The sequence below is a fragment of the Athene cunicularia genome (genome assembly GCF_003259725.1).
Source record: "Athene cunicularia isolate RWA chromosome 4 unlocalized genomic scaffold, athCun1 chr4_part2, whole genome shotgun sequence".
Taxonomy (NCBI): domain Eukaryota; kingdom Metazoa; phylum Chordata; class Aves; order Strigiformes; family Strigidae; genus Athene; species Athene cunicularia.
The window spans coordinates 27,551,876-27,570,083 of NW_020799099.1; the positions used below are offsets into that span (position 1 = coordinate 27,551,876).

At 36.6% G+C, this 18,208-nt stretch overlaps 1 protein-coding gene across 1 annotated transcript in view; it reads left to right on the plus strand.

Moving 5' to 3' along the window:
• The first annotated feature begins 1,161 nt into the window (after nucleotides 1-1,161).
• Nucleotides 1,162-18,208, plus strand: part of FNIP2 (folliculin interacting protein 2) — a 36,758-nt gene continuing 19,711 nt past the window's right edge. The window contains exons 1-9 of the mRNA XM_026847635.1: nucleotides 1,162-1,346; nucleotides 7,911-8,037; nucleotides 11,335-11,469; nucleotides 12,550-12,650; nucleotides 12,733-12,804; nucleotides 13,470-13,570; nucleotides 13,723-13,812; nucleotides 14,936-15,007; nucleotides 15,603-15,732. Of these exons, the coding sequence (XP_026703436.1) occupies nucleotides 1,162-1,346; nucleotides 7,911-8,037; nucleotides 11,335-11,469; nucleotides 12,550-12,650; nucleotides 12,733-12,804; nucleotides 13,470-13,570; nucleotides 13,723-13,812; nucleotides 14,936-15,007; nucleotides 15,603-15,732 (1,013 nt within the window). The remainder of the gene's footprint in view (nucleotides 1,347-7,910; nucleotides 8,038-11,334; nucleotides 11,470-12,549; nucleotides 12,651-12,732; nucleotides 12,805-13,469; nucleotides 13,571-13,722; nucleotides 13,813-14,935; nucleotides 15,008-15,602; nucleotides 15,733-18,208) is intronic.

Genomic DNA, 18,208 nt, shown 5'->3' on the forward strand with positions numbered 1-18,208 from the left:
GAAGGGAAATGGCACTGTCGCTTCATCTTATAAAATGTTTAAAATTTTACTGATTGGGGGGGGGGAAAGCAATGTAATACATGAATTATGAGCAGACATGTATGGATAACTTTTTTTTTTAAAGCAGGAATGGGGAAATTCTGCAGTGAAATTACCTGAGCCTGAACAAAACATCAGATTCCTTCATTCTGTTTAAAAATGTGTGTTTTCTTGGTCAGAAGTGTTTTATGACATATTTTTGTCATCAATACTGCTATTAAATTGTTTTAATAGCCACATGGCTATGAAAACTCCTCAACCAACTTGCTGTCTGTGACAACCTTATTTTGGTGGTGGTTTTTACTTCTATTTTTAAAAAAAGCTTTTCAAAATAGTAATTTCAGACTCTTGGCCAAGTGTAAATACTATTTGTCCTTAAAAGTAAAAGCATTACAGTGCAGAATATCTAGTGTGTTTCTTGCTGTTGATTTAAAAAAAACCCCAAACCAAACAAAAAACAAACAAACAAAAAAACCCCTGATAACCATATGGCAATGATGACAGATTCTTATTTGCTCTTAAGCTGTATGAGGTTGCTAGGGGTTGTCAGATGACACTTGCTCACATGAGAGCCATTAACAGGGTGTTGTAGCCAGTGTTAGAACAACCTTGCAACTAAGGGCGAGTCACTGCAAAAGCAACTATGCTTTTTTTTGTTTAAGAGGCCATATGGTTCAGTCTTGTGACTACATAATTGCTAGCTACCTAATCACATACCAGGAAACAAACATAGTTAAAGTCAATATTAGCTGTTGTATCTGCTACAGCTTTGTGCCAGGCTTGGTAGGAAAAACTCTGAACGGCAGCAAGAGCAAGTCTACAGTGGCTTCTGAAACTTGAAAGTCATGTCTACTCCTCTGTCTGGAATAATTGCAGCAGTACATTAGCTACAGCTGTCTTTTTGCATTAATGGCTTATAGAATATATGAAGATCTCTCTGCCTTTTTTCCTCCTAACAGGAAATTTGGCAGACTGTGTGTCTGTATAGGGAAGAAAGCCTATGATAAATTACCATTGTTAATGGTTGATCTATAGTAAAGAATTCCGCTTGAAGCCGTAGCTCTTCAGTGGGTATTTAATTTCTTTGAGGGAACTTTACAAGAAGATTTGTAGCAAAAGAAAATGTGTGGGGGTACACCAAAAGCTACAAATGGAACAGGGGGACAGATACAAAGAGTAAGAAACAACAGCGAAGTACCACTTGGAAATAATCTCTCTTGTACCAAATTGGATGAAAGGATTAAAAAATCTTGGAGAGACCAAAGTGTCAGCTATGTGAGCAAAGTGACAGGACTTCTGCAAAACAGGTATGCATATAACTTTTTTGATATATATTAGACAGGGAATGGAGGTTTTTAGTTGATATTAGATACATAATCATGTGCCTGAAAGGTTATTTTGTAAATAACTTCAAGAGTTTTATTAGAGGCTTATTCTTGCTGCTGATGGTGACTGACACTCCAGAAAGTCTTCCCTGTTGTTTAAAACTGAATCTACATTCTTGACTCTGTGTAAGATTTATGTATATGCAAACTGAGGCATGAAAGATAATTGCCTTCCTTTTCAGTTGAAGATAAATAATCTTACCTTCTTTCTAGTTTTCAAATTAATTTCTCCTCTTTTCTTTTTTTGCCACCTCCTGTGTTGGTGGGTCAAGTAGTAAGTGTGCAGAGCAGACAGGAGAGAATGCTGTAAAGTGGGGGAAGAAGGGAGAGGGGAACCTTCTGCTTTACTTGTAAATGACCTCTAGATCAAGCATTACATCAAAGTATTCTGGAATATGAATAGTGTTTCTTTGACTACTTTGTGGTGTCTTTTTCAGATGTGTGCCAACATGTCTCCAATGCCTGAGTGTTTTCTGCTATATAACTGTTGAAAATACAGTTCATGGCAGCTTCTTCCATATTCTACTTTGAGGATTTCTGATCTAAGAAGTAGGAAAATATAGAGTTATAGATAGGTATATAGGTATGTTACAGCCTTTTTATTTCTCTAGCCTATAGATGTGACACTGAAGTAGTGAGTGATTAGTCACTTTTAAAAACGTTTTCAGGTCAGTTGAAGTAGTTTTTGAACATAAATTAATAGGTCACTCTTCAGTTATTGCATGCATGCTGATTATTTTAAAGGTGAACCAAAAGCTTTCTTTGTAGAGATTAGGCTCTGGAGTTCTATATTAACTGAAAATACTGATCCAGGGCAGAAAGGGGCAAACTTTTTGTGACTTCTTTTCCAGAAACAAAGGAGTCTGCTTTCCCTTAAGAGACATCTCCTTGCCTTGATGTATCTGTAATGGAAGAAATGTTGAACAAATCAGAATAAGAGAAAATAAAGGAAATTTAAGCTTAATGTGGAATCTGAGGAGAAAACTTGCCAGGATAGCTATAAGCTGTTCCAAACTTGTGGCTTTCTTTTTAAAAAAACCCACAAAACCAACCAACCAAAAATATTATCCATAGTGTTTTAGTATCTTTAGTAGACCTGATTTTCCTGTTGTATGAACATGGACATCTTGAGTTTATTTTTTTATTTTGACTTGAAGATCATGTTTATTAGTTCTAGCATCTTCCACATGCAGGAAAGATCCCCTCTGAAAGTGAGGCTAGATAAGTTGAGCTGTTCAAACAGATTGCTGATGCTGAAGGAAGTAATCGCATTGCTTCCTTTTCTTTTGCTTTCTGGCATAATGCTCTTGTCTTTTTTTTTTCCCCTTGTGTTGCCCTTGGCCTTTCCAATCCTTCTGGAACTGGCTCCCCTTAGGGAGGCAGTTCAGCTCTCAAGTCAGTTTTCTGCCTGCTTAGGGCGCAGGAGAACTCAATTAACATTCTAACAAGCCTCAATACTTATTTTGACTATACTGGGAATGTTTTATTTGTGCTCTTTCCTGAAGGTATATAGCTCCATGGATGAAATGAGTTACTATAACTCATGCTGCCACCAAGAGGTGGAGGTTTCATTGCCTTTTACTACTTCTTTCCTTTTTCCAGCTATGTTTCTGATCCACTTTTGTGTGCTGGGACAGACTTCTGCTGCAGAGAATTTGGTTCATTTATGGAAGGGTCCAGCAATTACCAGAGCAGACATGAGTAATAGGAAGGCTCATGTAGTTAGAACAGGGGGAGAAAGGAAATGTGGGGCTTTTATTTTTGTGGTCAAATAAGAAAACACTATGTTCAGTCAAAATAGCCACATTTAACCTGAAATATGAACATCTGCACAAGCTCGTATTGATCAGTTCAGCTAATTTTTAAGAATATGCAGGACCTGGCGTAAGGCATTGTTTATAAGCCAAAGTGAAACATCTCAGCTATCAGTCTCTTCACTTCCTTATCTTTCTAGGATGTAACGTTATCAGAAGCCTGTTTTGTCGTTTTGTAGTACATTGATACTCAGGTGGCTGAAGAAAACGCCTGCTATAATTTTATTTGTAACATTTGTTTTATGTCACTTAGCAATATGTATTCCTTCAGCACAGATCTTTTTTCATTCTGTTTATTAAGTAGTTCTTAAAAAGGAATTGAAACATCTAAGATCTTTCTTGTGTAAGGAGAATGAGAAGACTTTTACAGAAACAGGGCTAAGGCAAATGATGTTTCAGTTAGTATTTAGCAAAACTTATTTTTGAAGGCTTTTTTTAAGCTGACTGAAAGAAACAGCCATTGTTATCCAAAAGTAGTGATTGTAGCACATTTATTCTTGCTAAACATGTGAGAAATATGAAGCTTATGATGGGGACTGTATAGTTATCACAAGTAACAGCTTCAGCAGTAGGTACATAAGCAAAACTACTTGTATTATGTAACTCTCACATAGCTTCATTCAGTGCTTACGTATGGTTGGGTGAGCTGTTCTAGACAGAAACAGAAAAAGGAAACAATCAAGTGTGCTAGTTGAGATTTTACCAAATGAGTATAAGGAAAACAACTGAGTCTTGAGACATGAAGTAGGAGAGTGTTGGGAGTGGTGGTGAAAAGCTATTTTGATGTGAATAAACATCAATATTTGTTATAATTGGGCATGGAGTAGACTGTTAGAATCTCATAATGTGGTGCAGCTGGAAAATAAGGGATTTTTTGTGTCTTGAGGGTTTGCTTTCTAGTCCAAAAGTAGAAGAATTAATAATAGAAATTGAATCTGATAATGTGCAAATTCTAGTGCAAGCTTTTCATGTAACACTTTCAGAATCTTCTCTTTCCTGATCCTCTACCTATCTCCCACAAATGCATCATGAGGGTTTTTTGTTGCCTTAAAGTTACCATTAGCTCATATTGTGGCTTTGGAGAGGGAGGGGAAAGTCTGTTATTTTCTTCACTATTTATTTCTGGAGGATAGAAATATGCATCCCTTGGTCAAACTCCGTGGTTGAAATTGATTAGTGAATTAACAAATAATTAATTGGTCAAGGTGAACCTGTATGCATAAAGGTTGCCTGTGAGCATAGGAGCCTTTTTTCCTTAAGAAAAAAACAGGCTAAAATATTTCTGTTGCCTATTTCAGACATTTTAGTCTTTCTTTTTAGAGACAACTCATGGAAGAGTGAAAGTTTTTTTTTCTTCTTACTCAAACCCTTAAGCTATTACTTTCTAACATCTAAAGGAATGTTAAGCTATACAGAGTGTGGTGGGCTGTTTTCAGGAATTGATACTTTGTGCAAAGCAATCTTATCTCTTTTCCAAAAACTGTATGTGAAGAGGAAACAAAAAGCTCATGCCTTTCAGCATTGCTAAATAAGCAAGAAGCTGCTACAGAGATAAGTAATGGGTTTGGGATTTTAGTTTTTATGCACGTGAAAATGGAGCTGACACAATGGGTATGTGTACTGTCTGTACTCTTCAACACTGCTTTTGGGAGATGACCGAATACTCCCACTGTCCCTGTTTTGGGGACTGTATGTTATGTAAGCTGGTTTAAACAATAAAGAGTGGAAGTAATGTAAGCAGTCTGCTCATCAGCTTTTGTGATAGGGAAAAACAACCTGGTCATCTGACTAGTCTTGGGCCTGGTCTAGATTCCACGTGGAAGTAATGAGACTGGGTTTATATGCATGTATAACTTGCCTATAGATATGCTGGATTTCATCAAATGAGGCTTTAGTAGGATGGATCTCTTCTGTAATAGAGCTGCTGCAGAAACTGTATCTGTGTTCTGGGTAATTCAAAGTCTGAAAGCAAAAGACTTCATTAAAACATAAGTTTGATGTTTGATTAGTAATGTAAAAAGTGTTATCTGAAGTTACTTTCCTAGATTTGGTCTTTTAGTCACATAAAGCTCTGTACTATAGATTTTTTGTAACTTATCTTGTTTCTGTCTGGTACTAGAATCTGAGCTTCTGAAAGATTGCAGCAGTGTCTAATTCTAGTGTGCTGTATGGAAAAGGCACCTCAGCAGGCTGTTAAACTGGCTTCTACTTCAGCAGTTGTTATAAAACCCAGTTCATGTCTAGTACAGAAGTTGGCACCCTACAAACAATGTGAAGTTTGCTTTAGTGCAGAATGTGGGAGTTCACCTGTTCATGAAGAAACCTAAATTCATGCAACACAAGCATTCAGTATGGCTTGAGCATTGGTGGGCAGGTGGAGGGATGGATTGACTCAATCCATACCTGAAATGAATTGTTCTCAGCTTAGAGTTGCAGTCCTGTGGTCTCAACTATGCATCCTGCTGTGCTGGTCCTGGAGACAAGTAAGGATTTACTCTTGTATAGATTTTAAATTAAGACCATAGAGATGTACCTTTTTGTTCGTAAAAGGAGGAAAGATCTGTGGTCTTGCTAAGAAAGCAGCAGAGTTGCCTCAGGTATTGTCTGTTGTAGAAAGTGTGTAAGTAAATAGGTAGTTGTATAACTGAAGAGCTTTGAGTACCTGGTACTGGAGAGCATCAGATTCATGCAGCAGACTAGAATGAACTCTATTGATGGCTCTGACTTCTCTGTATTCTGTATAACTGTATTTTGTAATAGCACTGAACAGGCAGTGGGCTGAGAAACTAGTAACAGACTTTTAAAACAGATGGTGTAGTTGCAGCTCTCTGTATATGTGAGGTGTGTAGGATCTTTGTTGGGCAACTATCAACAATGGTATCAGGTCTGATCTCATGCAGGTTAACTTAATGTTGTGACTCCTTTTGAAAGGGAGGACTTGAAAAGAAATCTGCCTGGCACTCCTAGTATTTTGGAGGCAACGTGTTAAAAACACATCAACAAGTTTCCTAACTATTAATGGCAAAACAGAATGTAGCATCGTTCAATGATCTGGCTTTGATGTGTACCGGACCCTTTGTATATTATGTACACAGAGTATACTTGTATCAGAGTGCCTATCTCCACCATAAGGTATCTGGCTTATTCTGTCCCAAGCTATTTAAAAATAGAATAAAACCTTCCTGAATTAGATTTTCCAGCTCTGAAAAAGGGGCCTTTTTAGGCTTATTTTTCTTTCTAGACACATAGAAAAGGGAGTTGATCTCTGAAATGCAAGATGAAGCACAAAGTAAGCTGGATTTACTGATGATTTTAAATTTGCAAGTGTCTGTGTGCTCCTCAGGCAGTTGCCCATGGTTACCTCACTGATTGTAGCAGGAGTTGATGGTGTTTACCTCGCTATTGATTTACGTCTGTTAACAGAGCATGGAATAAAAGAAATATCTTGAGAACTTCTTGTCTTTCAGCAGAATAGAGTTTTTGTGCTCTTCCCTTAATTCTCTACTTTCATTCTCTGTAGGGCATAGTTTGGGAAAATTCCTAAATGAGACATCCTTTTGGGTGGGAGATCAGTGTGGCCTTGACTGAAGCCCGTTATGCAATTTGTTAAACCAAGAACTATTAGTAACAGTTGTACTCTCACCCCTTAGATGCAGTCTGTCCAGGTCAGGGATGAGGCAATATGACTGAGCACCAGTACTGTGTGGCACTGCTTTATGCAGTAGTCGTTTTTTCCCATTAATTCCAGCTTGTCAGCTACATAACATGAAAAGTATATTCTGTAGTTGAACCTGAGGCCAAGCAAACCTCCATGCTCTGACGTGCAGACAAACTCCCTTTGGAATTGGGAAATAAAGTTTCTTGCCATCGCAGTCGTGATCAGTTGTGCTCCTCAGCCTCCTGTGTAAGCGCAAGGAGGCAAGTCGTGTGCTGTGGTGTATCTCTGAGAAACAGGCCTGATTCTGGTTTGGGAGAGTTTTTTGCTTCAGGTTGAATGTCAGTGGTATCTTGGTTTCATCTACTAAATGAGTTTTCATCATAGTCAGAGATCAAGTCTTGATAATCTATAATTGCTCTATAAACCCTGAAACATCTCAGAAAAGAAACAGGAAAAATAATGGAATAACATAAACTTTGTCTTTCGGTTTCAAGAATTAAACTTTGGAAAAATCATCATTTATGTTGACAGGAATAGGTCAAAAGGAATTGAATTTGCTTTGTTTAGAAGAGAGAAGAATGAGGGAGGGTGTAAACTTTGAGCTTGTGAAAGGCTGTAGTAAAGAGTTTGGTAATCCATTGCTCTTTATTGACACAGAGAATTGCACAAAATAGTACACCTACCTAAGGGTGATCCAGACTATGTACAGAGAAGGGAGTAAATTTAAGAATAGTTAAGCCCTGAAGGAATTGCTGAGACAAAGTTTTGTGTTCCTTTTCTGGAAAATTTTGAAGACAGAGTGGATGAAAAATATTCTGGCTGTGCCTGCCTGTGTATGAGTGATGCTGGGCTTAGATACTCATTTGAGTTCCTCTTTGGTCAGAGGTCTGTGATTACAGCCTGATTCCTGTAAATCCCAAGTAAAAGACATATTTGCTGAATACCTGTTTCTTCACTTAAATAAACCTGCAAAGTAAGCACACTATTTTAACATCTTGTGTTTATAATCTGCAGCTGGTCCTCTTCAGAGTTTGACTTGAATGAAATCCGCCTGATAGTTTACCAAGACTGTGAGAGGAGAGGCAGACAGGTTTTATTTGATTCCAAAGCAGTCCGCAAAATTGATGAAGCTGTGGTTCAGGTATGAAATGCTAATTTTGCTTTTGTCCTACTGCTCTCTTGTTTCTCTTCCAAAAGTAGGAATTTTAATATGACAGGGTCAACTTCTTAATCTTTCACTTGATCTCGATTCTGTGATAGCTGCAACAAGAGAATCTTAGATTCCAAAAAAACCTATGAACACATCTGGTATTTGGTATTTATAACATAGGTACTGAAACTTAAATCTGATTTGCTTTTAAGTAAAGCAGCCTATACCTCTTTAAGATGAGTATTTCCTTAGCCTTTTTAATGCTGTCTGGGATTGATTTTTGTTGTTAGCCCTGGTTGTGCAGTCCCATTGTTCCAGTGATGTCTAGCATGTCTCTAAATGTGCTTGTCTTCCTTTGGTGTTTGGATTAGTTAAGTTGTTGGCTTTATGTGAATTAAAACAATTTCACTTTGGCTAACTATGCTGTAATGTTTGACTGACACATGGCAATATACGGCCACATAAGTTTTGGTGACACACGTTGAAGCAAGACTAGATGCTGTCAAGATGCAAATTCTTTGTGCTGCTCTCCAGACACACAAACTGTGGAGTAACACTTCCAGCAAACTTAGGTTATTTGAAGACAAGTAAAACAATAGTATTTTTTTGGTTTGTGGTAGTTTTAGGTTTTTTCTTAGCTCTGTGTTTTTCTTCTGTGTAGAATTATTTCAATTCTTTTTTTTTTTTGAAGCCTTTGTTACAACCAGCAGCTTCACCTGTCAGACTAGCATGGATTATTGGAGAATTACTAGTTATATATGAGTAGTTGTGACTTGTAGAAATTACTTATGAAGATGCTTTAAAAAAACAGCAATCTCTATTTCAGTCCCGTGGCAAATATGCCATTGTGCCAAATCAGTAAGACTTGAGCATCATCAGCTGACAGATCATCTGCTTAAGAGGTTAAATGGGCCAGATTGGTCTGTTAATCTTGTTCTTCCTCTCCTCCTCTCACTGCCAAATCAAGGTTGTTAATTTGTATCTTAAAAGTTGGTTTAAAATGTACAGTATGTGAGGAAGAAATATATTTCTGGCTTCATTTAAATACTCAAATTATTCCACTTACTTGAATACTTAAAAGTTAACTACAAAATGTCTGACAAAACAGATTATAACCTCCCTCATAACACATGATGCAGTCTACAATCTGTTTTCTAGCCAGACACTAATCTAGGTACCCTTTTAAAACAGACAAAGCATATTGAATGCCATGCGAACACACAGATGTTAGTGATATTGATGCTTGGTCATTTGTTTAGTATGTTATCACACAGCAAGCCTAAAACTTGATTCATTTAAAATTAAGACTAAATTAATATCCAGCTCAGTCCTGTTTAAACTGAAGTCAAGAAAGTGTGTATGTGTGTTTATCCATTTTCCTGAAATACAGTAAAGCTTATGCACATTGAATATTCAAATACATTGCTTGTCTTTAAAATATCTAATAAATTTACTTGGGGGAACTAGCAGATCTGTATTCCATTTAACTATATGTTTGCTTAATACGCTGCATTTCTTTTCAGTGCTCTTAATCTAATTTCCAATTCTTTCTGTAGATGGTGTATATCAGACTGCTTTTATTATGCATTTTTTGTCAATAGCTCATTAAACACGTGACTACTGACATTAATGACAGTCACAATGGGATTAAATAGCAATAGTATATAAATACTACACCAAGAAATACTGCATAGGAGGAGTGCAAATATAGGATATAAAAGTCCAGTATTTTAATTTTTTAATGAGCTTTAGTAGGCTTATTTTTAAAATAGATAGGGGAGCTGTACTATCACTGTAGTTTAAACTCAATATTTAAAAAAAATGACAGATCATCTACTCTTCATGGCTTTCTCTTCCTCTTTTTCTTCTGCATCTTTCCTTTTGCCCATTTCATCATCTTGTCAAAGTGATTTGTGTATTTTAAAATTTACTACAGTTACTGCACTTTAGTACAGTTCATCTTAAAAATCAGTCTTGTGGAATATTGGATTCTACTTTTATTTCCATTTAACTTTCTGTTGTTGTCCCTTTCTTGTCATGCTGAGCCCAACATATGTAAGTTTGGTTATGGATACTTTTTACTAGCATCTAGGTTATTAATATTTTTTTTTGCTTGCTCACTTAGTTTTTTTTATAAACTATCTACATGTACCTTGCTGACATTAAAAAGAAATTTAGTTGATCTCTGCCACTGCATGTTCCCAGTGAGATAAACCATGCTGATACAAAATGAGACTTATAAAAATAAGCTTCATTCTGATGTGCACCAAATGAATGAATCTTTACATTAATACATTGTAAGGGATTTTGAATTTCTTAAATATATAAGAAGTTTAAGAGTGTGAGATAAGCTTTCTAAGATTTTCTAAGGAGTTTTCCTTGCTGCAAGGTTGCAGTTTTGCTCCCTTTATATAAATAATTTCAAGTGCATGTGAGAAGTGTTTTTGCAGTGATGTGGCCTTTTTAACTGACATCTCATGGACGTTCAAATTTGGGAACAAAAAAAAAAAAAAGCAGCTGTTAAAGAAAATAAGACACTCGCTGGGTTTTGTTCAAGAAAACTGTAGTAAGGATATCCAAATGAAGCTTGTCTTAAGAAACATGTACGAATAGCATTAATGTAATTGATATCTTTTTGACACTTCTCTTACACCTTTTTGATATGTTCTAAAATGTTGTTAAAACAGTAATTTGAGAGCAAACTTTGAATTAAACAATTGAACAGTCATGTGGATTTAAGCATTCATTTGCCCTTTTTTTACACACCTCCTTTACAGGTTTAACAAATAGATTTTTACAACCTGGTAATTCTACCAAATGATGCATTATTCACCCCTTGTTTTTGTTGGCTGTTCTTGTGTTTAAGAAATCTGTTAATCCCTGGGGAGTAAGTTATATGCAATTTGAGTGATTGTGCAGATGATTACAGAAATTGGTTTGTAAGCGACCCATAAGCTGATATTTCGTTTACATAAACTTTGGCGAATGTTACACAGAGCATCTCATAACAATTGGAATGATCTTCCAGTGGAACTTTTGATTAATTACTGTGTGATACTATGAAAACTCATCTGACAATATAAATGTGGGAATAATTCTGCACTTTCTCTCATGCTGGCCTTTTAAAAACCCTTTTAAAACTGATACATAGTTTTTGAACCAAATAAGAGCATCTTACTTCTGTTGCTTACCTGTAGTTTAAGAAAAGTCTTGCCATGGTATGTTTACAGGTCAGAGTTCTCATGTTTGCTTTCATTGTTTTCATCATATTGCTCTGTTTTGACACAGAAAATGGCAGAGGATGCTTCTGTAAAGGCTTCTGCCAAGAACTGCCAAGGAAGCAATGGGAACAACAACATTTCCTCCCATAGTCCCTCAATAAGCTGCATGCAAAATATCAAAGAACAGATACCGAAGTACCAGGTAATGTTAATTACTTTTCATGCTTGTATTTATCCATTTTACTGAAGAAGTTTGTGTAGAAAGCCTTAACTTACATGCATTGAATGACTGGTTATACTCATAGTATATTACAAGTTAATCAATCTTGAGATATCTACCCTGTCTTTAAAGTGTTGTAGACTAAGAACATGTGGGTACATCTTAACCTGTTGGTCTATCTTGGTCTTACCTTTTGTAACTCTTTCAAAGACATTTAATAGCATTATTATTTGTGAAAGTCATAAAAAGCACTATACTGTTCTCTGTTCTTGTTTTGAAAGATGTCTACTTACGCTTCAAGTCAGCTCTTCTGAAGAAGCTGTTGAACATGGTATATTGAGAGTCCCTTTTGCTGTACTATAACATGAAATTTTTAAGAAAACTGTTTTTTAGGTACTCTGGCTGTTTCTCAGTAAAGTCATCTAGAAAAACATAACTTGAAGCATGTATAGATTAAGGTAGAAAAAATTATATTTTAACTAGAAGGTGAGGGATTTCCTTCAGAATTAACAAACTTCTCTTAATATTTTCTGTTGATGATCAGTCTTTGAAACAAAATAAGAAATCAGTCTGATTATATTTAGAAACACAGTCTTCACAATTTTTCCAGTCAAAAATTTTTCCAAGAAGCTTTCTATATATATAAATACGGAGAAGGATTATTTACTCCTTTGATTGAGGAAGAGTGTGATTGGGGATCCAGACCACAGAATCTAAGTCCTGTGACCAGGTTTTATCAAACACTCTGTTGTATGGGAATGTTGCTGGACACAGCTATTTATTTGAAAAGGCAGTAGATCTTTTTTCTTCTTTCATGCCATTGGAGGTTACCTTGGAACAAGTGTAAAATGCCTGTCTAGTGAGCAAAAGAGAGTACATCTTCCAGTTGTACTTGATTGTACTTGCACTCACTATGTGGGAACCACACAGGATCTTTGTTTGTATGGAAAAGTAGAATTTATTTGTATTCTGCATTCAAACTGTAGCACTATGACACTATATTAAATTGAAATAGTATGTCACGTTATTCCTGACTTTGCTCTTCCCATCTTGTCTGTGTAGTACACCAGACCAGCCTCTGATGTCAACATGCTGGGAGAAATGATGTTTGGCTCAGTGGCAATGAGTTACAAAGGCTCCACCTTGAAAATTCACTACATACGGTGAGTGTCCTTTTCTGTGATGCGCACTCTTGTCAGGCACTTGGAATTGATGACTCACTGAAATGACTGTTTATCCTTTCAGCTCTCCCCCACAGCTGATGATAAGTAAAGTCTTCTCAGCCAGGGTAGGAAGCTTCAGTGGAAGCAACAATAAGTAAGAACATATTTTTTTTTTCTTCCCCATCCAATGCAGTTGTTTTTCCTTCTTTCTCATTCTGTAGTCCTTCTGTCACTACTTCTAAATTTGACTTAGCTGAAGTAGAAAAGTCTAGTAGAAAATCAGAAATGGTAGACATGGAGAAGGATTTTCTTGATAGATCCCAGCCAGGCCACCCAAGTTTAAAAAATAAAATCTCTGAGTTTCTGCTTCTTAATTTGTCCAGGGCATGCAATAAACTTCAGAGGTTAGGTGCTTTGGACAATCAAAGCCTCTATCTTCCTGCTGCCAGAAAGGTGAAGAAGGGATATATGTTGAGAAAGCTTTGTGTCCTTGTACCTCACTTCTGTTTCCTTCATTAACAACAGAGGATCCGTGGCTTCTCATCTGTTCCCTTTTTCCTTGTCCTCGAAATGGGCAAATATGAATAAACTGAATCCCGAATGTGACATGCATATCTTTTAATAATTCAAAGAGGGAGCCTATGAAGAAAATAAATGCCTATTTCCTTACAGGTTCAGAAAACCTACTGGTCCTTGAGTTTGATTGTAAAGTTAATCTTCAGCCTTCTATTTTTCCATAAAATGAGCCTAATTCTCAAGATAATATTAATGCCTATTGATCACATTCTTAAGGAACACTGGCTTTTTCCCCTTTTTTAGCTTACAAGATAGCTTTGAATACATCAATCAAGATCCTAGCCTGGGAAAGCTGAGCTCAAATCAGAATGGTTTGGGAACCTGTCGCAGTGGAAGTAATTTAGGTAAATATATCCAGGTTCTATGTCTTTCTGACAACATGAGGCCATCTGTTTGTTCAGTTTAGTTTCTTTCCAGTGTGTCACCTTTTTTCTTCTTTTTGGTTTGGGGTTTTTTTTTTGCATTGCATTTTCTCTACACTGCTTTTGTTTCCTAGGTGTGTTACAACTATGTAGCAGCAAACTGCTGCAGGGTGTGTCTGAAGGAGGTCCCCTCCGGCTCATCCGCAGTGCTTCTTTCTTTGCAGGTTTGTGTGGAATGCCAGCCACAGTGTGACCCATCCATATGCACACACAAATCCAGCTCCTTCTGAATCCTTGCAGGACATACATAATTACTCTCTAGAAACAGAAAGGGCTAAAATAGTGGCAACAAGTGTATCTGGCTTATACTTTAAAATCTTGCTTCAAAAAAAAAAAATCTAAATTACTTTTTGTTCATATTTCTTTTCTAATTCCTGTGATTAATTCTAAAGGTATTTTTATGTAGTATTTTTAAAAATAAATGAGCCTTTAAGTTTCTTAGAGAATTTATGTTTCCTGGCTTATACCTGATTTCTTGCTAGTATGCAGGTGTCTTGCTGGTGTACAGCTTTTTCTTCTCTGACCTCTTGCTACTTTTGTTTTTTAATTTGATAGCAGACATTCAGAATTATTTGAGCTAAGTCTGGGAAGCTTTAAGGTTTTTTTCTTTAACAATATCAATTTCTTTAATTTTCAAAACTTTATGTAAAGTCTGCTTTTACAGGCATACTGATGACCCATGCAGGTGGGTAGATCTTAGGCCTAATTAGTTCTGTTAATTGCAAAAATATGACCTGGAATACCAATGCAGTTTCTTCACAGCCTTTGCAAATCTTGCATGCTCTACAATTTGGGTGACTCTGCACTACTAACATTATGTAATACAACATAGTCTGAATGTTTCTTACTGTGAGTCCCTGTGGATAGTAAATCTCTGCTTGGGGAGGAAATCGGAGCTTAATAAACCTTGTATTTGACTACTTCATTATGTTAACCTGTGTAGAGTTACAATCTTGCACTTACAAAAAAATATTAAGAGTAACAGATGGGGGTACCAACAGCCCTTATATTCAAAGCATATCTGGTAATGTCAACTGTGTTCACATTCTTAAACTTCTTCTAAAGCTTTTAGATTGGGGCAAATAACACACTTTTTCTAGTAACTTGATAGTGTGGGAATACCTTTTGTTGCCCCATCTGCTCACACCATACAGCTTATTTGGAGTAACAGTACAGGATGTAACTTTGCTGTTTTATGAACTTTAAACTTAAGCTTTTTTTAAAATCCTGACAAATAGTATGATGACTTATGTAATATTTTCTATTTATCTGCTCTGTTTGTTTTAGCACACAGCACGCCTGTTGACATGCCTAGCAGAGGACAAAATGAGGACAGAGACAGCGGCATTGCTCGGTCAGGTATCTGCTGTCTGTCTTGTTTGGCTGCTTTCGTAATTATGTTACAATTTTTTGGTGCAATGATTTACCCAAAATATAGGTACCTTATGACCAGTAAATCAGAAATTTTTTTTATCTAAGTGGTTTTCCTTCTGATTTTCCCCAAGCCTTAATGCAAGAATATTTTTAATGATATTCTTTTTTTACAGCAATCATTTTCTGGGTTCTTAACCAAGATTTAAGGTTAAGAATGCTGGAGCCTTTATTAAAGCACGGGAGGAGAAGATGCGTTTTGCACTGAATAGGAAAAGGAGACCAAGAGATCTGACTATTGTTATGGGGAGGGCACTACCTCTTAGGACAGAAAGCTTTTATTGAGAATAAGATGACTTTTTAGTATGTTCTAGTAGGGAAGATCTCTGACTGGAAAGAATGGCCTTGGGTGGGAAGATTTATTTAAAATAATTGTGTCTCCTGTTGCAAGTGACTTATGTCAGAAAAATCAGCAAGCTGGAGCAATATTTGTGGGAATTTGTTCCCAGTTAGAGTACAGAGAAAAATATTTAACTAACACTTTGTCACTCAGTGTATGTGGGGTTTTTTACTTTCTTGATAGCATCTCTGAGCAGTCTTCTGGTCACTCCCTTTCCATCTCCAAGCTCTTCATCGTCATCTTCTAGCAGCTACCAACGTCGCTGGCTCCGAAGTCAGACAACCAGTTTAGAGAATGGAATTATTCCGAGGTGGTGAGTGAAACACCTTTCTTACTACAGCTGTTTGCAGTAATTTAATGGTAAATAGAGCTGAAGCCTGTCTTCTTTAAAAGGACAAATCCTGTTATTAAATGCTTTCAATTCAGTCTAACTTCTGTGCATATTATGTAAGATTGCGAATATGAAGAAAAATCAAGTTTTGGCTGATAAGAACTTCAAGGCCTGATTTGAAATATACTTACTTTTATTGAACATATAGACTCTGTCTGAAGCCACATTCCGAAAAGCAAATTAAACTGTTTTTGAAAGACCATCCTGTTAAGATGAAAGGGAGTGTAACAGCACTGCTGACATAATTGCATTATACTATGGTGAAATCTGACTAGGGAGCAGTTACTGAAATTTTGGAGTAATAGTCCATGAATACTCTCTTGGCTGGTACAGGATGTTCCTGTTGTGACTTGTGCCAAAACAGGAAGGAAAAAAAAAGAGCTGTGATCAAAAAAACTTTGGCTTCTGTTTTGGAATTTTATTAGCTTTTGTAACTCAGTGGCATAACAAAGCATGGAATGCAGCAGACCTTTCATAGCCAGTAAGTTAATTCTTCCCCTGTCAGTTGCAAAATAGCAAATGGTTCTTGATTATCTGCTCGTATGTACTCATCCACCTGCATCAAGAGACAGCATGGAATCAGTGGAGAGCTACAAGAAATTTCTACTGTTTGGCCTCTCTCCCTCTTCACTGTTTCCAGTTAAGAGAAGCTTAAAAGCTGCCAGTTGAAATACGTGGTTAGTAAAAACAAAACCTTTTTGAAAAGACTTCTTTCCCTAGTGTCAGCACTTGAAGCTTTTCCCTGGATATTCGTACCAAATAATTTTTAACATGAAGAATTGTGCAGCAGTGTTAATGTATCAGTTATGCTTTCTAAATCATGCTTGCAGTTGAGAAGAAGTTATTAAACGCTTTGGTTTTAGTAATTCAAATTCAAGTACTAGTCTAGTTTCCTAAAGAAGTAAGGTTGAGAGTAGTGCATACAGAACATTTAGAGTAAATAAGATAATTTCAGTCCAGTTTAGGAAGTAGCCAAAGTTTCACAAATAGACATTTCCTCAAAGTGTTAAGGATGTAACAAATTGTTTAGAGGAGAGTAGCCTTTTTGGGCTGCTTGTTCACTGTAGGGAGTAGGTTGTCTGTCTTCCCCATTGGAGGGTCTGTGCTGGGGAAAGATATTGGAAACAGGACATTATTATTTCCACTATCTAAAACTACTCTTGAATTTTGAGGCTCTTTTGAAGCCAGAAAGCTTCTTCAGATACTTGCTTTCTGATTACTTGCTAGAGAAATAGTAGTCTTTGAGTTGAATGCTTCAGTGACAGCAGAATTTGCACTTCAGATTGTACAGCCAAGATTCTACAGTTTATGTGGCTGATGTTTAAGGCGAATAGCTCAAAGAAAATGAGATGTCTAGCTGGAACTCCATGTAGTCAATTGGCAGGCAAGCTAGATTTGCAGCTTTGTTGAGAAGACTTCTCTCACAGACTTAAATTCTTCAATTTTTGTTCCTGGGAAGCAGTGCAAAAGCTTGTGATGTTTCTTAGATGCTGACTGACCATCCTTTCCCAACTTCCTTGGGAATTTCTGTCTCTGCATGCAAGTTCCTGAAGTTCAAATGAGGTTATGTTTTTGTCTTGAACTCTGGTTTCCCACAAGCTGTCTTTTGCTGGGGTTTTATTGTGTGTGTTTTCCTGTATTCCTGGACTTATACCTCAATGATGAGAAACTTTTGTATATTTAACTTTGTCAAACCAATTAAGCTGTAAATCACTTATTTTTAGAATGAACTTAGAATGAATGCTTAACATTCAGGCTTCCCTCTTGTTAATTGCTTCATAGTGGTCTATAAATGCCACAGGCTCCATTTCAAGATAGTTCTGATACGAAAAACCTTCAAGCTTTTAATTACCACTCACTGACGTTACAGTCTTAACTTACAAAGAAACTCCAAAACCAAGCTATTTCCATATGAGCTGCTGCTCTGAATGTCTGCATTTGCATTCTAATGGCTTTCTTCTCTGTTCTTACCCTTCTTTCCCTATAATTTCTTAGTGGATTGAAAGCCATTATTCAATTAAAGTTCCTTCCAAAAGACATTTTGACCGTACCATTTTACTAAGTGATATAGATATATATACTTTTAAAAGGCTTTTTTTCAGTGAAGCTGATTGAGAAACATTAAGCAAGAAAAAAGTAGTTCTCTAAATCCATCAGCATTAATATCTAGTACTGCAATGCAAGTATTTATGGAGAAACAGAATAAGAGGATTGCCACCCTTTTGTATAATCACAGAAGAATTTATGCTAGCTTGAGTCTCATGGGTATCATCCAAATCAGTTGCCTGTGCAAAGGACTGGCTTGAAATTTAGATCAGGTTGATGTGGAACTTGAATTGAGTTGTGAAAACCTCCAAGGATGGAGATTCCATAGCCTCTCTGGACAGTGCCCTCTGCT